The 23,307-nt window shown below is 35.8% G+C and overlaps 1 protein-coding gene across 2 annotated transcripts in view; it reads left to right on the top strand.

Moving 5' to 3' along the window:
- Nucleotides 1–23,307, top strand: part of RELCH (RAB11 binding and LisH domain, coiled-coil and HEAT repeat containing) — a 77,800-nt gene that overhangs the window by 43,177 nt on the left and 11,316 nt on the right. The window contains exons 12-25 of one of the 2 annotated variants that reach the window (XM_030963483.1): nucleotides 3,380–3,470; nucleotides 7,490–7,561; nucleotides 8,348–8,488; nucleotides 8,923–9,087; nucleotides 9,775–9,922; nucleotides 11,802–11,958; nucleotides 12,931–13,054; nucleotides 13,777–13,825; nucleotides 14,218–14,297; nucleotides 15,061–15,167; nucleotides 15,747–15,846; nucleotides 20,490–20,572; nucleotides 20,753–20,816; nucleotides 23,159–23,297. In XM_030963483.1, the coding sequence (XP_030819343.1) occupies nucleotides 3,380–3,470; nucleotides 7,490–7,561; nucleotides 8,348–8,488; nucleotides 8,923–9,087; nucleotides 9,775–9,922; nucleotides 11,802–11,958; nucleotides 12,931–13,054; nucleotides 13,777–13,825; nucleotides 14,218–14,297; nucleotides 15,061–15,167; nucleotides 15,747–15,846; nucleotides 20,490–20,572; nucleotides 20,753–20,816; nucleotides 23,159–23,297 (1,520 nt within the window). Of the gene's footprint in view, nucleotides 1–3,379; nucleotides 3,471–7,489; nucleotides 7,562–8,347; nucleotides 8,489–8,922; nucleotides 9,088–9,774; nucleotides 9,923–11,801; nucleotides 11,959–12,930; nucleotides 13,055–13,776; nucleotides 13,826–14,217; nucleotides 14,298–15,060; nucleotides 15,168–15,746; nucleotides 15,847–19,745; nucleotides 19,829–20,489; nucleotides 20,573–20,752; nucleotides 20,817–23,158; nucleotides 23,298–23,307 lie in introns of both variants that reach the window. The other variant, XM_030963476.1, reaches the window with a different exon arrangement.

The following is a 23,307-nucleotide window of genomic DNA, read 5'->3' as shown; positions in this document are numbered from 1 at the left end:
TCAGGAAAACTGACTTTTGTACTGATCTTTATGAAAATATCCTTAAGGTTGAAAGACAGTACCCAAGCTGTTATGTTTCCTTCTCTTAACTCTGGAACTTTCATGTGTGATCTTTAGCTCTTCCATTATTTTCATTAGAGATGTTTTGGAAAGCATCTGTATCTATTGTTCCTCTAGGCTGTCTTCAGACAAAATAGGCTTTATCAAATAGGTGGAAAGCATTTCTTTTGGAGACTCTCCAAAACTGAAGTGTTCAGGCATCTTTTTAAACCTTTCCCATGGTAAAATTTAGAGATTAGGTATAATTGAAAGCCATGGCTTTGGAGAAAAAAAAAGCTTAAATAAACAAAAGTAACTTGTAGCATAGTGGCACCATGTAGATTGAAATTACAAAAAGATACAGTCTTGGTTCTACATCAGAGTCATTAGAAATCTGCTTCTGAAGTGTTTTAAATGTCCCAGTGGATTGAGAAGCTAAAATAATTGGTGGTTGAAGGGCAAGGAAATTGCATGTCACTTGGAGTCTCTTGTGATTAATTTGTTACAGGATTGGTGGTCTATCAAGTAGACCTTTCATATCCCCCATTGGTGCATTAGGTGTGTCTTTTCCAGCAGTTAAGAAAGAAGAAAAATCTTTTTTCCTTGAATTTGTTCCATTTTTGTTACAAAATAGAGATTTATATATAAAAATAACTTGTTTCCATGAGAAATCTGGGAAAAATAATCTGCCACAAACTCTAGGACAAAGCATGCATATACATAATATACATTTGCACACATAGAAATAACAATTACTTTTGAAGGTGCCATAATCTGATGGAAAAGCAGTTAAGATTCCATGAAATAAAAGAGATTCTGAATAGTAATTAAATACAACCTACCTTTTCAGAATTTAAGGGGGGTTATATTTATAGATTTCTATGGAAGCCTATTATCCATGCTTTATTTTTATCTAAATACATCTAAATAATATTTTAGAAGTCTTCTGCAAAATGTGAGGAAAGACGTTCAGGACAGTCACCAGAATGATGATGTTAATTATCTCTTGTTACTTATTTGCGTTATGCTGTACTGTACAGGCCTACTGCATTGTACCTTGATATGGCAGCTGATTAGTTGACATTTTTAATTTGCTAAATGCAAGAGACTGAAATGTGACATTGCATTTCTAAGAATTAAGCCCATTAAAAGAAGTATTTTGTTTTACAATGTCAAATATCTGAAGTATGTTAACGATTATGCAGAAAGCCTGGATTATACCTCTTGCCCATGTGAGATGCATTTTGGTGCTTGGCATATTTCTGTAGTCTTGTACACTAACATTGTATTTGACAAGGCCACTTGTATCCTCATGGCTTTGCTCATTAATGTTCCATTCAACTTTTAAAAATGCCCATCAAATTCTCTTCTGCAAAGGAGCAAAAATGTTTTCACATAACCTCCTTTTTGTACAATTATGTTAGTTTTGGAGGCTAGGAGTCATAATGAAGTGAGTTTAATGTTTAATAGGACAAGATCAAAACGTTGCTTCAATTGCCTTTTATTCAGATCCTTACAACTTTGCTTTCCCTGAAATGCTGACTGTTATATGCTGTTAAAATGGTTGCAATAAAATATTTAAAATCTTTTTTTAAAATATTTTTGAAAGATCTTCAAATTCTCGTCTTGGTAGGCAGGGCAAAAAGAAATCTGGCTCAATTTTGAGATTTCATGGAACTTTAAAAAAAATATTTGATTTAAGAAAAAATATTTTGTTTTATCCCATTTATAATGCAGAAAACTTCAAGTGATTAGTGTGTTCTGCTATTTTCTAATGTCTTAAAAATATATATTCTCTTGCCCAGTTCTGTGATTAGGTGCAGTGTACAGAACCAAAGACAGTAATTCAAATGCCTATTTTGTTTGCAGTAGAACTGAGAATTACCACAGGCTTTTGTCTCCGTATTGCTATCAGCTGTTGATTTCTTGAGTCTTACCTATTCATTTTTGTTTTCTCCTTACTTTTTACCTTAATCAAAGGACTAGTTCTGTCAGTGTGGCAGAGAGGTAAAAACCCAAACACACAAAACACAGAAGAGCTTGCTCTGATTGTTGGCATAAAGAATGCTGGGATAAAAAAAACCCCAACTTTTTGATAGGATCTTTCTCTTAAAAAATTCTTAAAGTGAATAAGTCTTTTTTTGAAGGGGTATGTTCTCTAAGGGGTTAAAAGATAACCAGCAGAATCTCTGCCTTTCAACCTTAAGAGGATGCTATTGGTACAAAAAATATTTAGGAGTCTAGACATGACACTAAAATGGTAACAAATTAATTCTGGCTTACATTTCACAGAGGAATAATGATAAACTCTGAGTGGTGTCCTAATCTTACTGAGGAAGTAATAAAATTGAGTCTCATGTCCACACATTATCATTTGAAACTGGGTATTTAATAATTCACATAGGTTCTAAAGGTAAATAGAATTGGTGAATTGCATTCAAAGTTGGTACTATTCCAATCCTATCAACAGGAAAAAGAGAAGTAAAAGCATCTTAGCAAGATAGACACTCATTAAATAAAATACCACAAATGACAATTTAGTACTGTCTTACTGAAATTTTATATATACCTCTGTGCCTATAAAATTGACGGAACGATGGCAATTTCTTGCAAAATTTAATGAAAGGTAAAAAAGTATAAGAATATGAATACAAATAACATGTGATCATAGATCCTACTGGTTGATTACTTGCTTTCATTTTTTAGTGGACTTTAGAAGATTTCTCACAAGAGTGGAGTTCAGTATTTTGTGAGGTGACAGTAACTTGCATGTCAGAAGGTTGCAAAACTATGTCATAAAAGAAATAAGCTGCTTGCTCTGAAGAAAGTTCATTAAATCTCACAAATGCTTCTAAATAAAATCAATTTACTTCAGTGAAATACTGATAGTATGATAGTATTACGTAATTTAGATCCTTTTACTGCATGGTAGTATTCAGTACTAGGAATTAAATGTGAAATTCAGTGAGACACTCCCAATCTCAGACTTTAGAAAATCAGAAATACCCAAATCAGAGATTCTCAGACTAGTTTATGGAGTTGAGGATCTGCAAGATTTTGGAAAAGATTCTGAATATAAAACAAGGTAAAATGATAGAATAGTTTGGGTTGGAAGGGATGTTTGAAGGTTATGTAAACAAATCCCCACCCTGCAATGAGCAGGGATATTAGTGGCTTTCAATTTAATATTTAGTCTTTAAGTCATTGTGGATGGTGTGAAATCTTGACTGCAGACAACTATCTATTGCCTGTCAGCATGTGCTTTTCCTGACTTAAGGAATATATGTTATATATTATAAAACTTTATAAACAGGTTAAAGCTTTACATTTATCTTTTCAGACAGATGATACTGACTGGGTGCGTGGCATTTGCTCGACATGTTGGACCAACACGTGTAGAAGCTGAACTTTTACCACAGTGTTGGGAGCAGGTAACTGATTAGTGTTTGCTTTATGCTCCAAAATCAGTTAAAAGTTCATAAATTTGAGTTGTACTTGTTCAAGGGAGAGGTTTTGGGTTTGGTTTTCAGAAAGATATTTGCATGTTCTTTGTTCTCATCATATATATTTTTATTTAATATTAAAAACACCTCAGAAGCAGAAAGCTTATTAAAGACTATCTGGAGAGATTTTAGTTACCTGCTTGTACCTGAATAAGCTTGTTATAATGAAGTGTAAATAAGCACATGTTCTTCATCAGTGTTGTGTAACATATTGCTAGGTAGGTAGTTTTATAATTTTTGCTCTGCCTTCCAGCCTGTTGGAAATCCATTTTCATTCAAAGATTTTATTTGCTGATTTTTTTAAATGTTGTATTAAGTCCCTGGAGCAGTGGCCACACCAACTAGTTTAAATTCTTAAAGACAAAATCAAAGACCAAAGTACTCATAAGCAAGTCTCTCATAGGTGAGATAAGCCTGAAGTTTACATGTCTCTTGTAGAATCACAGTGATCTTTTTCACAGATACTCCAAATTAATAGAAATAACCGAAGAACCAAACCAAAATGTTTTTGCTTTTTCATCTGAAACATGGAAGCAGAACAACATGAGTTCAGGTGAAAATCTGTTGTATTGTCCTACCACAGTGAAGGAAAGGGAGTTCATCATTGCCTGAGAAGACAATGAATAACTAAGCCATGACGGAGTGGGAATGCCTGCTTTGATGGCAGAGTCTTTCTGGTCTGGTAGTTTCCTACTGTTCCTTGCATAACACAGCAATCTGTGTTTCCTAATAAAGTCTAAGCTTTAATAACCTTAATGCTTTCTGACAGTAGAAGTATGAAATTATATGCAGCGTTTGTGCTTGTTGTGAATGACTGATGTATCTGTTGATTAAGTGAAGGTCTCATGACAGTAGTAGTTTGAAAGGAGCCATACGAAGAATTCTGTATTTTTGCCTAATTTTGTAAGCAACATTTTGTTTTCTTAGTCCTCATGAACTTTAAATTGTGCTTGAAAAAAACCATCTCACCTCAGGAAGAGCACATTTTTCTCATCTACTTCTTGCTAATTGCTGATGCAGAAGAGAAACTAGTCCAACCGTACAAATACAGCATCACAGACTGCCAAGTCATATGGCATAGTGCACTTACCTAATGCAGTTTGCCAGGCTTTATTTGGCAGTACTGGAAACAGGTCATTATTTTCTCCAGCTGAAATACCAGCTGAATCTCACTGTCACAAGTCTTGAGTTTGTAGAAGGAACTCTAGTATAAACATCATTTTCTACTTTTTGCAGTAAATGTGTAAATCATGAAAAGGATTCATGCTCTTGGTCTCCAACCAAAATCTGTTTACAGATGCAAAGGTCTGGGCCCTTAGGAAATTCATCCTTTTCATTAATACATTGTGGAGCTCAGTTATCAGGCTAGTCTTTGTGAACTCTCTACCTGCTCTTTTGCAGGTAAAATTTGGTAACTGACTCAGTTTAGTTGAAGGATCTCTGAATGCTAAAAGGGTCACTCAAAACTAGTGACCAGTTATTGGCTTCCAAAATTGGAATACTGCTTACTAAAGATAAAAGGGAAATAAATAATAATAAACATTTTAGTTACATTTCGTTTCCAAGGGCTACTCATCTTCTCTGAACACAAACCTGAAAGAAATTTCAGTCTTTTTTCCTCCAGTATGTCTTTGCAATATCAGAGGTGATACTTGTATTGCCATGCCAGACTACCTAAAACCTGTAGGGGGATAGAATATAAGAAAATAAAGATAATGTAGAAAGTAATCTTAACCCTAAGGAGTTGCAGCTGGGCCAATTATCAAAGATTAGGGACAGGCCTGACTTTAACAGGCCACAGCTGTAACGAATAAGAAGAAGATGCTATAAAAGAGTGGGGTGGCTGGTTGAGAAGGGAACTGGAGTCAGTTGGCTCCTTTGTGAAGAAGAAAGAGTCAGTGCTCTGAGGAGCTGCCCATGAGAAACACCATGAAGGTGTGAAACTCTTGTGATAAGGAGACAACAGTATAGAACCCCTACAATAAGATGGCAATAAAAAACAGCTGAAACTAGTCATTGTGGTTTCCCTCAGGGAGGCAGAGCTCTAGAAGATGATGTGTGTCTATGCTGCCAGTGGGGAATTTGCATTTGAAAAGATGGCACATGAATAAAAGATTTTACAGAATAATAAAGAAGGTTTGGAAGGGACCTTAAAGGCCATTAGCTCCAAGCCCCATCCAGCCTGGCCTTGAACACTTCCTGGGATGGGGCATCCACGGCTTCTCTGGGCAACCTGTTCCAGTGCCTCACCACCTTCACAGCCTAGTAGGTTTTAAAGCAGCCTCTTACTTGTCCATAATATTTTTCATCTATGAGATCTGCATACTTCCAAAAATTATTGCAGGTACTGTATTGATGAATGAATGCAAAATAATGATAGACACACTCAAAGAACATTCTCATGCTTGAGACTTCAGTTTAGTCCTGAAGCTTACAATTTGTTAATTTAAGTCTCTTTGAAATCATCTTTTCCACACTTGATTCTTGAGAGAGTTCTCAGTCATTTCATACCAGAGCAGTCAGAGTCAGGCATCATTGTTGAGTGTGCTGAGCCAGTCATCTCAGAAAGCTGTCAGGTTGGCTGTATCGTTTTTCCTATGTAAATACATCCTGGCTATTTCCAGCCAAGTTCTTGTCCTTTGGATGTTTGGAAATGCTTTGTAAGGCCGATTGCTCCGACAGCTTCCCAGGAGCTGGTGTGAGGTAGGCTGCCCTGTGTTTGACTGGGTTCTCTGTCTTGCCCTTCCTGAGGGTAGCAGTGACATTTGCTTTCTTCCAGTCCTCAGGAATTTCCCCATTGCCACAACATTTTGTTAATTGTCAAGAGTGTTCTTGGAATGACATCAGCCTGAGCACTCATGGGTACATCCCCATCAGGGCCCACACATTAGTGTATGTCAAATTTCTTCCATATTTCCTGTCCTGCTAGTTTCTGCTAAAGGTTCTCCTGGTGCCAGAATTTGGCATGGATTTTAGGGACCTCAGACTACTGAAGGCAAGTCTTTCAAGACAGAGACAAAGAAGGCAGTGAGTGCTTTGGTCTTTTTACATGGTGAGATGACTGCCTCACCAAGGCTATACACTACATAGCAAGAAAGAAGCAATTGCACCAAATGCTGAATATCCTATTTTATCTGACAGCATCAAAAAATTCACATTTTACTCTCAGCATGGTACCACAGACTTTTTTATTCACAAAGCATTGAAACACTTCATTGTTTCATTGTACAACCATTACAACCACTAAATCTGGCTCCACCAGAATGCACACTTGATTCTGAAGTGTCAATAATAAATATTAATTTTGAAAGGCAGAATTTTTCAAGCAGCTTTTGAGTAGAAAGGGGAAATATCACAGGATCAAGAGGTTCTTGGTAATACAAATTGTTTTTAGAGGTGTGACATATTTATGCTGGACTTGAGAGCAGAACTTTAATAGAATGCAAATGTGTTTAGGCTTCTACAGGTGTCTTCTGACTGTGATTGCTCAGCAAGACCTGGGCAGCTCTGCTACACTGCTTGGCTCAGAGCACTAGAGGGCACTTGTGCAGCTCTTGGAGGAACAGTGCTCCTGAAAGTCTTCATAAGACAAAATATTTCATGTAGTGCCAGTTCAGGAGTTATGCAGATTCTTTAGAGTACAGCACCCATACACTGCTGTCCTTTTTATTGCATATATGTACATGCTTCTCACATACATATGTGCTTCTCTGACTCTTTCCCTGCTATAAGCTATGTCTTATAGGACAACTGCCTCACTTTTATGCCTCAGTGCAAGAATTTGAGGCTCCTTAGTACCCAGGTGCAACTTCTGTGAGCTCAGTGTTTATTGAAGAGGTGCAGACACACCCCTCTAACAGGGTGTGCACCCCTCTGCAGTTCACTCTAACCACATTTTGAATGCTGGTTACTGCAAAGCAAACAGTCCATCTGTTTCTCTTTACCAGATCAACCACAAATACCCAGAGCGACGGCTGCTGGTAGCAGAATCCTGTGGAGCTCTAGCACCTTACCTTCCAGTAAGTATTAATAGACTTCAAATACCTGCTAAGGAAAGCAGGGTAAAAATCTGATGCATAATGTAAGCATCCTTTATCATTTAAAATATCACTAAGTATGTATGTTATGCATTGACAGTCACATTGTCTTCTACTTTATATCACACATGAGATTCACTAAGTCACTTTAAGAAGGAGATAGTTTGTTATGAAAAAATACAGGTTAATCTAGCTATAAAATGTTTCTAAAAACAATATGAGTATTCATTTCTGTAAAAATGAGGTAAAGAAAAGATAGTTAGGACCAATTAAGGAAACAATCTGTGAAAAAGGAATTGGCACCCAGCTGCAGCGTTCTTCAGACACTGTGGAATGTTACATCAAGAGTGCTGCCAGTTAGAAGAAGCAGTGAAATTATATCAGTGGTAAACTAGAATTTGAAGCTTCAGAGAAAGGGCAGAAGGAGCGAGCTTAAAATTAAAACTCAATTTCTCCAATATAGCAATGCAGTGATTACTTAAAGTCTAGGCCTACAGTAGTTTTACTGCTGTTAGTTATTTTTGGTTCCATGCAAATGAAGGGACCTTAGTTCTGTGCTTAGTAGGACAAAAGCCTTTCTATTGAAGCTACTGGCATTTTATATTCATTCATCTTCTCTTGTGAAAGCTGAACTTATAATATTCATAAAGGATTTTATGGCTGGAGGAAGGGATTTTGTTTGTGAGCACTAATAGAAGTGGCAACTTTTTATTATCCACATTTCTTGCTTCATTGGCTTTAACAAATATGTTTCTCATTTACAAACAGAAAGAAATTCGTAGTTCACTAGTACTTTCCATGCTGCAACAAATGCTAATGGAAGATAAGGCCGATCTGGTACGAGAAGCTGTGATCAAAAGCCTTGGCATCATTATGGGCTATATTGATGATCCAGATAAATATCAACAGGTATCATTTGGTTTGGGTTCTGTATGTGTAAAATGCTTTCTATAGATATTTCATAAATAATGAAAGAGGTTGTATAATAATAGATAATTGTTTAAATTCCTGCATTTTTCTTAATTATTTCCAGATACTTAAAAAATTAGAATTTCAGGTGTAAGCCTTATATAGAAGCTGCTCTAATAGTTCATAATTTGCCTTTAAGAACATGCCACTTCACTGCCCATCTGATATTATTAGCCAGTTTGGCATCATCACTTACTAACACAGATTCATTTGCTACAACAAAGCCTACCTGTAGTTCAGCTTAATGCTGAACAATAATGTTTCTCATAAGTGAAAATAAAGAACTTTTCTCTTTGAGTTTTTGAAGGGAGAGTGGTAAAAATGTGTATATAAATTTTTGGGAAATAATTGCATTCTTTACTGTGTTTTACCAGGGTTTTGAACTGCTGCTTTCAGCTTTAGGAGACCCTTCAGAGCGTGTGGTTAGTGCAACACATCAGGTATTTTTACCTGCTTATGCTGCCTGGACAACAGAACTGGGAAATTTACAGTTCCATCTTATACCTACACTGCTTAATAAAATTGAAAAATTGCTCAGGGTATGTACTCAGCTGTTTCTACATTGGAGAATTTTCTTTGTATTCTTCACTTGTACTTTGGAAGAAGAAAAAAAAAACAAAACAAGAAAAAACACCAAACCTCCCCCAAACTAAACATACTCTTCTTTAATACTGATCTGTTTTATATCCTAATATAAATGTCTAAATTGTGTAGATCTTGGTAAACTGCAGTTTTTATTAAATAAGCAAGAAAAGTAGATTTGAATGGTTAAGTTAGCCATTTCCAGTTTGGATCCAATTTGCACATTTCATTTGATAGATATCTCAAAAGTTCTGGAAAAATTGTGTTCCTCCTAGGTATCTAACGCAATGAAAGAAGATACTTGCATTCAGACAGCAAGTGACTTGTTTATTCAGTTTAGATGCCTTGGTCTCTGAGACAAAGGATCCACATTTCCAAAATGTGCTGCAAAATGTTCTTTCAAAATACGAGCCTGTTCATCAGCACGAACTGCTAAATGCCAAAGGTTATATTGCCTGAATCTTTTCAGTAGAGGTGACTTAAGAGTGGCAAAATATGCTTATGATTAGGCTAAATTGCTTTATAATTAGTGTGTCTGAGTAGAAGCTCATCACAGATGGGTTGATGCCTTGCCAGGGAATAGATGCCTAAGGAATGGATCTTCCAAACTGAGAACTTCCAGATTAATGTCCTCTTTGTTTCAGGAAGGAGAACATGGCTTGGATGAACATAAGCTCCACATGTATCTGTCTGCCCTGCAGTCTTTGATTCCTTCTCTGTTTGCACTGGTGCTACAGAATGCACCTTTTACAAGCAAGGCTAAACTTCAGGGAGAAGTACCACAAATAGAAGGTAAATTATTAGTTTCTGGGTTTTTATATTGGTCTGCCTTAGTAATGCTTCCTTTTTTTCACCCCTTGCTATGCTTGAGATACCTGATTATCACAAAAAAGCTTTCATCTATTTTTCTCTACTTCTTAGAAGAAGCTTTTAGAAAGCAAAGCAATTTTGAATTGTACTTCCTAAAGGTTTCTCAAGAGCTGGTTTCCATTAATAGCCAATAATAGCTCAGGAGGGCTCGTCTCAGATTCATTTAATTCTTACAAATTTATGGAGTGGGAAAAACACAGCATAATGCAGCAGCGTCACCATCTGTTATCTATCTGTGTAATATCCTAGAAGACCATCTGATCTCTGAAAGTGTTCCAGGCCAGGCTGGATGGAGCTTTGAGCAACCTGGTCTAGCTGAAGGTGTCCCTGCCCATGCTAGTAGGGTTGCAACTAAGTGATCTTTAAGGTGCCTTCCAACCCAAACCATTCTATGACAGAATGGCCTCATGGTGAAGTTGTCCTTAGATCAGCAAACCTAGCCTGTGGAGTGTTTTCTCCTGTTGCAAATACTTTAAAGATGTTATTGGTAACACCTGCCACCATGCTGATAATAGTGCTGTGTGTGAAGATGCAAAGGAAAGGTAACAAAGGAGAATTTGGAAAGTAGCTAGTGGTCCATTACTGTCTGATACTCCTTTGAAAATGGATGCTCATCTGCCTGACTTGAGTAATTTGAAGATGAGCACTTTTTCTGAGTGGCTACTACTTAAATAACAAATTCAAAAATTTCAGGTTTCAGCCTAGTCTTCTCCAGGCTGAGCAAGCACAGCTCTTTCAGCCTTTCTGCATAGGAAAGGTGCTCTATCTTTTTGTTCACACTTGTGTAGCCCTCCTTCAGACTTGCTCTAGTAGGTCCATGTCTTTCCTGTGCTGGGGACCCCAGAGCTGGATGCAGCACTCCAAGTGGAGTCTCATGAGAGAGAAGCAGAGGGCTAGAATCACCTTCCTCATCCTGCTGCCATGCTGTTTTGGATGCAGCCCAGGATAGTGTTGGTTTTCTGGTCTGCAAGCAAATATTGCTGGGTCATGTCCAGTTTTATCATTCACCAGCACCCCCAAGTCTACTCTCAATCCCTTCCTGTCCCCCAGCCTGCATTGCCCTGACTCAGCAGGGGTGCTTGCAGCACCTTGTACTTGGCCTTGTTGAGCCTCATGAGATTCCTATGGGCCCATTTCTCAAGCTTGTCCAGGTCCCTCTGGATGGCACCCTGTCCCTTAGGTGTGTCACTGCACCACTAGCTTAGTGTCATCTGCAAACTTGCCAAAGGTGCACTCAATCTCTTTGTCATTGGTGAAGAGAGTGAACACTACTGGTCCCAGTATGGACCCCTGAGAGGCACAACTTGTCAGTGATGTCCATCTGGACATTAAGGCATTGACCACTGTCCTCAAGGTGTGGGCATCCAGTCAATTCCTCATTGACTGAGAAGCTGATCCATCAAATTCATATTTCTCCAGTTTGGAGAGGATATTTTGGGAGACTGTCAGAGGCCTTACAGCAATCCAGATAGGTGACATCTGTAGCTCTTCCCTGTTCACAGATACTGTCATCCATCATAGAGAGCCACCAGGTTGGTCAGGCAGGGTTTGACCTTGGTCAGTCTGTGCTGGCAATGATAATAACATAATCTCCCTGTATTTTCTCTTTTTAACTGAGGGTTACATAATCTCTTCAGTGATGACTTTAACTCACTGATTTTTAAAAACCAAATTGATAGAGCAAACCTTATAGAGAAGGCACTTAACGAGTTCCACAGTTTCTTAGCTGTTGTTTCTGACATCACCTGCATGGCATTTTCATCATCTTTGGTTCATGGTTGCTTGTGCTCTGCTGTTACAGTCACTAGGTTTCCCCGACCTGTGTCGCCTCTTCAGGACGTCGCCGTCATCATTGGAAGCCGCGAACAATTGGCAGTGCTGTTGCAGCTGTATGATCATCAGCTGGAACATGAGGGCACCACAGGCTGGGAGACTCTGCTATGGGTTGTCAATCAGCTGTGAGTTAATTTGTGTCTTAGGATACCTAATTTTAAAATGTGTCAAAATTAATAGTTCTTAAGCATGGCCTGTGGCATTCACATTCTCTGAAAAAATTCCTTCACCCAGGATTTTTCTCCTGGGAAGCTGAGAAGCCTCAGAGAGAAGGAAAACAATTCTAATCTCATTTGCTTCTCCTGTGTTGTGCTCATGTGTGGAATGTGTTTGGAAATTGTTTACACACAGGTGATTGTTTCATTGGTCTCCGATGTGAGTTGTTTTGACTCATTGGCCAGTTGGTGCCAAACTGTGTCGAGACTCTGGAAAGAGTCATGAGTTTTCATTATTATCTTTTTAGTGTTCAGTAAGTATCCTTTCTGTATTCTTTAGTATGGTATATATTCTTTAATATAATATAGGATTATAAAGTAATAAACTAGCCTTCTGAGAACACGGAGTCAGAGTCATCATTCCTGCCTTCATCAGGGCATTTCCCTGCAAATACAATACATGGTCGTGTTTAACAGTTACTGAATATAAGAATGCTAATAATGATTGCATTTGAGAATTACTAAAGAGGAAAAGTTTTAATTTATTTTAGGCATTTTAATTTTCATGCTGAATTGCCTTTGATTTTATTCAGAAAATATCAAGTCTAGCAGAACATATAGGTAACTATTTGCTCTGAAAACTTGTTTCTTTTATTTTTGCATCAGTATAGTTAATTCTCTTGTGAAGTAAAGATTGTTGTATTCCATCTCATGATAGCAACAGATGTTTGAAAATAGGGGTCAGACTTTTCTGGCACTTAAACCGTTGCTTTCTTCACGGGTCAGGAAATATACAGAACATGTAGGTAACTTTATTAGACCCAGTAGTGCTCTTTGTGTGCATGTATTTATTAATATAAGCAATAAATCTATAAAAATGTAAATGGACAAAAGCAAAAAGTCAGAGCAGTGTTTAATATCCTTTTGTTTCCTGATTTTTAGGCTACCACAGCTTATAGAAATAGTTGGCAAGATCAATGTAGCATCAACTGCCTGTGTCCATGAATTCTCTAGATTTTTCTGGAGACTTTGTAGAACATTTGGGAAAATTTTTACAAACACTAAGGTAAGATATTACTTTAAATATTCTACATACTTGGTAACATATATTCTCTATATTTAGAGTATGTTGGAACACCCACAATTTGTGACCATTTATATTTTCATGTCACATTGATGCTTTTCCATAAGTACATTTAAACCTGCTATTTTTAGAGCTGTCTTTGTGCCCTTTTCTGGTTTTGGTAATTTTGGAATTGCCTTCTGTCTTGCCCAACCAGGGACACTTTTTTTAAAACTGTATTCTTCATATTTCCTTTGTGAATGACAGAGAGAGTAGGAGAGATCGTCCTAATTCTGGTTATTTAACAACTTTCCTCAGAGCGGCATACTCTTCACTCTTAGCAGTGTACATAAGTACTCCAGCTTTACTTGATTTAAAATTTTCAAGTTGATGCCTTCCCAGCCTGAAATATTATCTGTTGGCAGTATCTAAGCATTTTTATCAAGGAATTATGTAACTTTTCTCAATAAAATAACTTTTGAATAAAATTTAAAAATACTTCAAGGGTAATTGTCAAACATGTGAGGATTACCTAAAGATAAAACTCTGTTAGCAGTACATGCTACCCCGAGAGAGGGGATTGTTGTTGTTTTGTTTTGGGGGATTTTTTTTTTCTTGGTTTTGCAGTTCTTTTTATTTTTCTAAGTTAATTGACACTGGTAACAGTGTTAATTGGTAATTACCATTGACCAATTCTTACATGAGATTCATCACCCTTTGCATAGGTAAAACCGCAGTTCCAGGAAATCTTAAGACTGTCTGAGGAAAACATAGGTAAGTAGCTTTATACTGAAATAAATTGATCTTAATTGCAACAGGAAAAAACTTTCATTCTCTTGTTCAAGTAACATTGTGAGGCTGCAGTTCTCAAATTTGTTATGTTTGTGAAATGTTAAAAATCTAGTCTTAATCTGAATGGAACACTATGAAGTTGTAGATTATGTGTAGGGTAAAAAAAAATCTCAAATCCAAATACCTCTTGAGTACGTTGAGTACCTCTTTAAGCACGTTTCTGTATATATGCATGTAAATTCTTTGTGTATATATCAAAAGGTGATTGAATCCATAATACTTAAATACACACATGTAAGTCTACTATAGATAATATATATGTTCTATACTCATATGTATGTATAAAACCTCCATTCTTCACTGTGTTTCATTAGATTCCACAGCAGGAAATGGAGTGCTAACAAAAGCCACAGTTCCCATCTATGCAACAGGGGTCCTTACATGTTATATTCAGGTAGGTTTGGGTTTCTGTTTCTTTGTTGTATAATAATGTGTGAAACTTATTTTAAAAAATACCTAAACATTACTGTGTTCATTGAAAACTTTCTGTTCTTGTGTGTTAAAGATAGGTAGATGAATGGGCAGCTGTAAATACATTGACAAAGTTTTCTACTCAGGTGGTGATGCATATTCAGATCATGTGTTACCATGTTCCTCTGTCAAAACTCTATTAATGTTACTCCTGAAACATTAACTCAGGCCATTTAACATTAATTCTCGGCCATTTAACTGTGAACTTGGCAAACATCATGGTGCAAAGCAGGTACTGAAATGGGTAAATTCCCATTTGAGGCCTAGTTGGAGTCGCACACTATAAATCTTACCCGATCTTCCAGCAATGAGCAGTCAAGTTCTAGTACACACATATCTTGCAGGAAAAAAAAATTCTTCATATTCTTACAAATTTTTAGTGGTTTATGATTTATAAACTTTCAGGAGTCGTAAATATGCTTAAGTACTGTTCTTAGAAGTTTCTTTAAGAAAAGAATTTATGCATGAGTATGTGCTTAGTAGATGAAACACCATCTCGTGTGTTTGCTTTGAAAGGCTCTTGTTCTTTAAACACATTTTTGAAGCTCCTAAGAAAATTGTTAAATGCTTAATCTCGTTTATTCTTTTTCATAGTTTGTGTCCTCTGCACCTCTGAGGTTGCCATCATAACCTCAGCGATCCTTCCAGCCCATTCATCACTGTACTCCCTTCCTCCCTTCTTTCAGGAAGAAGACCGCAAGCTGTTAGTTGGATTTCTAGAAGATGTAATGACCATGCTTTCACTGTCCCATGCTCCACTTGATAGCCTGAAAGCTTCCTTTGTGGAACTAGGGTAAAGAATATACCTTGGGGTTAACTACGTCTAAATACATTAGAAGCTTTTATTAAAAGCTGCTAATCTATTTGTAATTTTTAATAACTGTGACGCTTTGGGTGAATAAAGGGTATACTTGCTTTTTTTCCCTGGTGTAAATGTAATTTCTAGGTTAAAAATGTAGCAGTTAAAAAAAAAATCTCAAGTGTAAAAGAGGAACACCGAAATCCAAACAAAAGATTTCCACAAAAATAACTCATTGAGAATACAATGGAAATTAATTTTGTATTTACCATACTATTGTCATTTGTTCTAGATGTGTATTTGCATTTAATATAATTCATTGAAAATTATGTTCTTAAGGTTGAGCTTGGGTTCTTTTAATTAACTTTAAAAAGGAACATATTTTCTAGACTGCAACATGGTGTAAGTCTTTCAGAATGAGATAAGTATTTTGTATCCTTTAGAAAGGATGAATGCTGGAGTTTTAGATTTGTTGAGCAAGGAATTCTTAAAGACTGCATTTTTTAGGTAGAGAACACATCCAGGGCTTGGGAGTATTTTTGTTTGATCAATTGCCCAACTGTTTTCTTCTAGTGCAAACCCAGCTTATCATGAGCTACTATTAACTGTTTTGTGGTATGGAGTTGTCCATACTTCTGCTCTTGTTCGGTGTACAGCTGCTAGAATGTTTGAGGTAAGTGTTGTCCAAACTGTTTTTCACTTTTTTAAAACTAGAGTTTATTTTTTAAAAGAGGGATCAATCAGACAATGTTTCTACATTCTTAATAATTGCAAACAACTTAAATAAGCTGTGGACTGTGTGATGGAGCAGGAGGTCATTGTTCAGCTGTTTCTGTATCTGTTCTCTGTTCAGCAACACATCTTTCTATAGGTCTGTAGTTAAATATAAGAATCTCTGAGTTTTTACTTCTGCTTTTGACTCTTCAACACATCATCAGTAGTCTAATATATAACTTAACATTTTCAGTAGGTCTTATGTATGCTCATGCAATGCACTTGCATTGTAATTCAAACTAGTTTTCTTTGTAACAGATATGGTGGTGAAGACACACATATAATTCTGTATTTTTTGTAGAAATTAAAAGAATTTAAAAAGAATTTACAGTTACTTTACTTGCCTCATAATGACAGCTTCATTTTTCCCCTTAATATCTATAAATTTTGGTCACAATAAAGATTGAAATGTATACCTAGTAAGTTTGCTTTTATTTTCACATCATGCCTTTATTTCATCAAATGTTCATTTTAGAAGTCATATGCAAACCTCTGAGACATACTCCATTGGCTGAACAAAGAGAGAACTTTCTGTTCTTTGCGTGTTAGAAACACACATTTCTAATCACAATTACTTTTTCCTTCTCTTTTTTTTGGGCATTTTTCCATATATGTCTCATTTGAATAGCTTTGGAGGGGACCTCTAGCTGAACCTGACATCTTGTGTCCATTTGCAAAAACAAATCTGAAGTCTGTCTCAGAACTAAAGAGCACTTAACATATCTATCAGCTTTCTTTAGTGACACTCTGCAAGTCAGAGCAGAGAGAGCAGTAAACAACCACAACAAGCTGCATCCTGAGACTTCAATTAAAAACGTCCAACAATGTCCTTTTTTTCTGGTTTGGTTTTTTTTTTTTGCCTCTCCTTTTAAAAAGGAAATGGCAATTTTTGGACACTGTTACAATCTATTTGCATATTTTCCCTCTCACAAAAGCATTTTTTAATATATATTGGTAATAATAAGCTCCTTTTTGCCCTAGTAAATATTAGCCAAACATATGAAACACCTCAGTTACAGCAGGACATTGTCTTGGTTGCAGCTTCTTTTCAAATTCAGCTGCATATTGATTATTTTTAGGCAGTCTATGCATGCAATTTCATGTCTTGTTTCTTAGCATATTTCAATTTTTACCAAAGCCTAGGCAGCTTTCTTCTAAATGCTTTTCTTACTTGAAAATAGTAGCATATTGCTATTTCCTGGATAGCCATGGCATACATATTTGTACATGGTATTATGTAAATTTGGGAAGTCACCTGCAAAGAGGTAGTAATAGCTGGTTTCACTGCTGGAAGATTCCATCACTTGAGGAATTTCTGTAACCTCAGAGGCTGCTGAATGGCAAAGCCAAGTGATTAGATAATAGGATGAAGACAGGATTAGATAATAGGATGCAGGACAGCTGTATGAGAACAGTGAAGATTCTGAGCAGCACAGAGACTGCAGGCCTGACTGCTTTACCAAGCCTTTATAGTCTATTAAGGGTTGGAAGGACACAGAAGTGATGTGGGGCCTTTCCACTCCCTTGCTCCTTTGGGGCTGGAAGCCTTGTGCTACCATATTAAGCTGTAGTATGTGTAAGTAATTATCCTAGAGGAATCAAAAAAAGATAACAATTTACATTGTCTGTCTCACTCTAACCTTACATGCTGCTACACAGCTTTGCCCACCCAGCTGTTCCTGTTGCTTCTGAATTAATGTTTGTAGTTAGCAGCTTCCCATTTCAATGTTGATGCAAACAGATTTGATTGCTCTGATTTGAATGTGAATAAGTCTAAGTTGACTTATACATCAGCTTTCTTTGCTGGTCTGTTTGGGTTCAGGGCTAGGGACACATCTTCAGTACGACACTTGTATTATAAAGCATGTTTTGTTTTCTGTATGATGGAATGCATCGGTTCACCATGCTTTACCATACTTAAAAATGCGGGAGACCAGACAGGAATGAAGCTGAGATCATTCTAAATTATTTGCTAATTATACAAATCCCAAGTGTTTGGGTTTTTTTTTCAAAGCACTGTATAACTGCTAGGCTTTGTTCTAAATGAAGGTTCATAAAGAAAACTCAAGTCTCTGTTTGTCTAAAATTGAAAATTATAAGCATTCTCAATTTTAATAAATGTGAAAATTAGTAAAGCTATATATGAAAGTTAAACCAAGGACACAGTGACCTGTGTCCTTAACAGCTGTTTGAAGAGTAGCCCATGAACTCAACAGATTGGCACTTGGAGTTGTTGCCAATGTCAATAATTGTGAAATGTATTAATGTTTAAATGTTGTTGTTGAACTGACATCCTAATACTTTCTGAATAACAAGTATAGGATGTTGCAACTTTGCTACTCCAGGTGCTTTGCAGCAATAGTGTCTTATGTTCTTACACAGCTTCTCCCCATTCTTCCTTCTCCAGTAAAATTGTCTGTGAGGCCACTCTGTTCCATGTCTGTGTCACTCATGCATGCACACACATACATGCATACATATCACTCCTTTATATAAAAGCTTTTGAAAAGTTCCTTCCAATATTTTACAGCTTACTTTGGTTTAAATTCAGAGTTGGTAAAACAGGAATGCTCTAAAAAATAGCAGAATGTAAAATCTTCTCTAGTTAGAGGATGTAAATACTGTCTGGTTTTGATACTGATATATTGACAGCTACTGCTTCTCCCAGGGAAATGGCTTAGAATTTAATTTGTGTTCATTATGCAATATGAGTAATCAGAATATAGCTAAAAATTAAAAAGATATTTCATATTTCTCATATGAACTTACTGATAAGATTTTTACGTTCATCTCCTAAAACCAGCAAATACATGCACACGTCCTAACATGAGACACAAAATGGAAATATCTAATCTTTCCTCTTTTTATTAATTAAGACAAAACCCACTATTTTGTTGAATATGCAAAAAGTTTGCAACTTGGTTTGAAAATTAGGAGGTTTTCATATGAAGAGTGTATGTAAAGGGCATTTGCAACATATGCAGCAAATGCTTGTGTATAACTACATAGGTAATGGAAAAAATCACCTGGGAACATCTGTATTCAAACAACTTTGCTGTGCTCATGGATAATGAGTTTTACTATGATTTCAAGCTTTTAACATTTGGGATGCACTGCAACAAATACATCTCTTCCTTAGTTTGCGAAAAGACTTGAGGAAATAAATTTCATGGATAGTTCAAGGATTCCCCATTTTCTCCCTGCACAGACCAGCATTCATACTGTTTGGATGGTTGTTAAATATCAAGGAGTCCTGAATGATTTTCAGGAAAACGTTTTGGCATCTGGGAAGGTGCTGTTTGTCTCATTGTACAAGGTGTGAGATGTATCACTCAGTGTGGGGAAATTACACACATTTAGCCTAGTCAAGACTTCTGTGTTGCATGTGACAGCCACCTACTATGATAAATATTGTTGTGTAGAGTTAGGAACAGCATTTACACGGAATCGTCAAATTCAAATTGACATCACTTTAGTACTTAATTATACATAACTTTATTTATAGTTATATATGAAATAAAACATGGTTTGAGTTCAAGTTTTAAAATATCTGAAAATAAAGAAAACATTGTGTTATTGAATTCGTCACGTTTGTCCTGATTGCCGGACCACTTTAGCTTTCTTCATGCCTTTGCAGTTATGAAGCTCTAGTGTAGCAGTATTTGCTTAGCTTCTAATTTTGGTTTGCTTTTTGTGTTTTTTCTTTCTCTCTCTTGGTTTTGCCGTTCTTCCTCCCATGATACTGTGCTCCCTCTTTCCGTGCATCACCTGTGATACCCCCCTGCTCCGACCATTCAGCTGTTGGTGAAGGGGGTACATGAAACTCTGGTAGCTCAGAGAGTTGTTCCTGCTCTCATTACTCTCTCCAGTGACCCTGAAATGTAAGTTCCCTGACTGTCTTATATACCTAGCATCCCTCTTAATACTTAGAAAGAAATAACCATCAGTTATGTCTCTTAATCTAGCTGAACAAAAATTGAATTCCTTTTAAAGGAAAGTAACCTTTAAATCATTTCTTTCTAAATTAAAAGGTTTACTGCAACGCTTGGAATTAAACTGTATAAAAATGCTGAATGAACTTCAAATTGAAAACTTAAATCCCTGTAATTGAATTTTTGTTTATATTTAATCATGTTCTCAGTTTTCAAATTTGCTTACATCATTTCTGGCAGAAAGCTGGATACTACTATTCTGTAAAGCTATCAGCTTTGCTACTGCAAAATTAAGTATCACCTGCATTAATGAAATGCAAAGTAGTTTTGGCTACATCTTATGTCTGATATACAACGGTGGCAGTTCATTTCGTGGACATTCTGATGCGGTATTTCTTTCCAGCTAAGGAGGGATGCTTTGCTAATCTCACTAACAACTTGTTACTAACAGATGCTCCAGCATGAATAGAGTCTTAGTGGCTTTAATGTCTTGTGTGGGTGACTAAACCAAGAACAACCCCAAGAATCTGCCTGCCCATCCTCAGTCACAGCTAACCCAGTTGTTCACGTTTACCAAAGCGTTTTTTATTGCATGTTGACTGGTTTACAGCTGGCTCTTCGAGGCATGAGTGAAGCGTTAGTTGGCAAGCGGGTTGCTCCGGCCCTTGTTACCTTGTCCAGTGATCCTGAATTGTGAGTTTCAGACTGAGACCTTGAGTTAATCCTCTCTTTTTCCTGGTCTGCTTTTTTTTTTTTTCCTTTGTCATTGCTAGAAACTAATGTAACTTAAAAGTACTAATTTTAAAATTTTTATTTAAGTAATTTTGTTCTTAGTGTTGCATACATCTTAAAGACCCTATTCTTCCATTGTAGTTCAGTAAGGATTGCTACAATCCCTGCTTTTGGGACCATCATGGAAACTGTTACTCAGAGAGAGGTGAGACACCTGTTGTCACCTGTGTTTTTGTAGCATAAGAGGATGATTTTTTTATAAATACAGAATAAAAGAAAGGGGAAGTCATAAATTTTCTTTTTCTTTCTTTTTCTTTCTTTTTCTTTCTTTTTCTTTCTTTTTCTTTTTCTTTCTTTTTTTTTCTTTTTCTTTGTTTTTCTTTCTTTTCTTTCTTTTTTTTCTTTTTCTTTCTTTTCTTTTTCTTTCTTCTTTTCTTTTCTTTTTCTTTCTTTTCTTTTCTTTCTTTTTTTTCTTTTTCTTTCTTTTCTTTCTTTTCTTTCTTTTTCTTTCTTTTTCTTTCTTTTTCTTTCTTTTCTTTCTTTTTTTTTTTTTTTCTTTTTCTTTCTTTTTCTTTTTTTTTTCTTTTTTTTTCTTTTTTTTTTTTTTTTTTTTTTTTTTTTTTTTTTTTTTTCTTTTCTTTCTTTCTTTTTTTTCTTTTTTTTCTTTTTTCTTTGTTTTTCTTTTTTTTCTTCTTTTTTTTCTTTTTTCTTTCTTTTTTTTTCTTTCTTTTTTTTCTTTTTTTTTTTTTTTCTTTCTTTTTCTTTTTCTTTCTTTTCTTTCTTTTTCTTTCTTTTTCTTTTTTTTTTCTTTTCTTTTTTTCTTTCTTTTTCTTTCTTTTTCTTTCTTTTTCTTTCTTTTTCTTTCTTTTTCTTTCTTTTTCTTTTTTTTTCTTTCTTTTTCTTTCTTTTCTTTCTTTTCTTTCTTTTTCTTTCTTTTTCTTTCTTTTTCTTTCTTTTTCTTTCTTTTTCTTTCTTTTTCTTTCTTTTTCTTTCTTTTTCTTTCTTTTTCTTTCTTTTTCTTTCTTTTTCTTTCTTTTTCTTTCTTTTTTTTTCTTTTTCTTTTTTCTTCTTCTTTCTTCTTCTTTCTTCTTCTTTCTTCTTCTTTCTTCTTCTTTCTCATATTCTCTTCCAAAGTGCTTTTGGGTTTTGCAATGGCCTTTTTTTTTCCTCTCTAAACAAACCAATCCTTGTAATTAATAAAAACATTTCCTTCTGAATCTCAACCAAACATAAACAAACAGAGACAGATAAGTAGAGGGGAGGCCTGTGCTAGAAGATGGGAAATCCCATGCTCAAAATGTTTCTTTAAAACCTTCTCCAGTACAGTTGTGAAATCTGACTCCATTATTTCCAAAAGAAATAGTTCTATTTTAAAAGAGTGACCAAAAACATATTGTACTTTTGTATATTGTACTTTTTTAGGTGTTTTAGGGTATCCTGCTTGGCTCCCAAATACTTTAGAAGAGCACAAGACTCTTGTTGTTCCAGTCATATCTGCTGATTTAGCCCTTGATTTAGTCCAAGATAGCACTGAAAGACATAATGACATTAGCAAAGTATTCCTTGAAGATAATGCAGAGATGCAATTCCTCATCATTTTTTAAAGGATGCTACTATGGTAATAGATAAGAATTTTGAAGACAGTCAGGATTCTGCTGTAAACAGTAGAAAACTGGATTTTGTTTCATGTAACAGCTGTGCAATCAAAATTCTTTTTGTAAGGCCTTGCAGCTTTTTGCAGAGCTTGCATTCTTCCCGTAATTTCAACATATTCTAAAAGAATGCGTTTGAGGAAATGTGAGTAATGTGAGTCAAGTCAGTGATGACTCACACGTACTTGGACGATGGAAAAGTTAGAATTTTGCAGCTTGGAATGCATGCCTATAATCAGTTGGGAAGAATATTGCTTTGTTACTACACAGAAATTACTGTATCCATTGCACTAATTATGATAAGCCTTAGAGTACAGATACATTTTGGAAGGTGCTATCACCTTCCAAAATGTATCATAAAATGTTAATTTTTCAAGTTTGAATCCAAATTAAATACTTATCTCATTTTTGGTTTTCTAGCATTTAGTTGAGGGAATCCTTTTAATTCCATTGATTTTATGATAGTTACTTTTGCATCTCTATCCTCTGCAAAAAAAATTTCAACCTATTAAGTGAGATACATTACAAAAAATGCTATTAATTGGTTTTTAATTAAACAGGAAAACTCTGTGGTTATTAATTGTTAAGTAAGAGGGAAACTGTAGTAGCAGGTAAAAAAGGGAGTATCAAACTCAAGGAAATCTCAGGAGGAAAAGTCAAGTATATGGGAGCAACTGTCTGTTGTTAAAAAACAGATCAGATTAAAACCCTGGTAACATAGAGGTGCATTGAAGAGTTTGAAACACCCTCATAGAAAAAAATCTGTAAATTAAAATAAAGTCCAAGATCTGTCATCTGAAATACAGAAAATTGTAAACATATTCTGAACTGATCATAACAATTTCTAGCATCTTGATTCTTTTGTGTTCTTTCTATTTCTCTGGGAATGTTTAAGCTTCTGGAGAGAGTAAAAATGCAGCTGGCATCTTTCCTGGAGGACCCTCAGTATCAAGACCAACATTCTTTACATACAGAAATCATAAAAACGTTTGGAAGAGTTGGACCTAATGCTGAGCCCAGATTTAGAGACGAATGTAAGTTGCA

Source organism: Camarhynchus parvulus, chromosome 2 (assembly GCF_901933205.1).
Source record: "Camarhynchus parvulus chromosome 2, STF_HiC, whole genome shotgun sequence".
NCBI lineage: Eukaryota > Metazoa > Chordata > Aves > Passeriformes > Thraupidae > Camarhynchus > Camarhynchus parvulus.
This window is presented reverse-complemented; position numbering and strand designations above follow the sequence as displayed.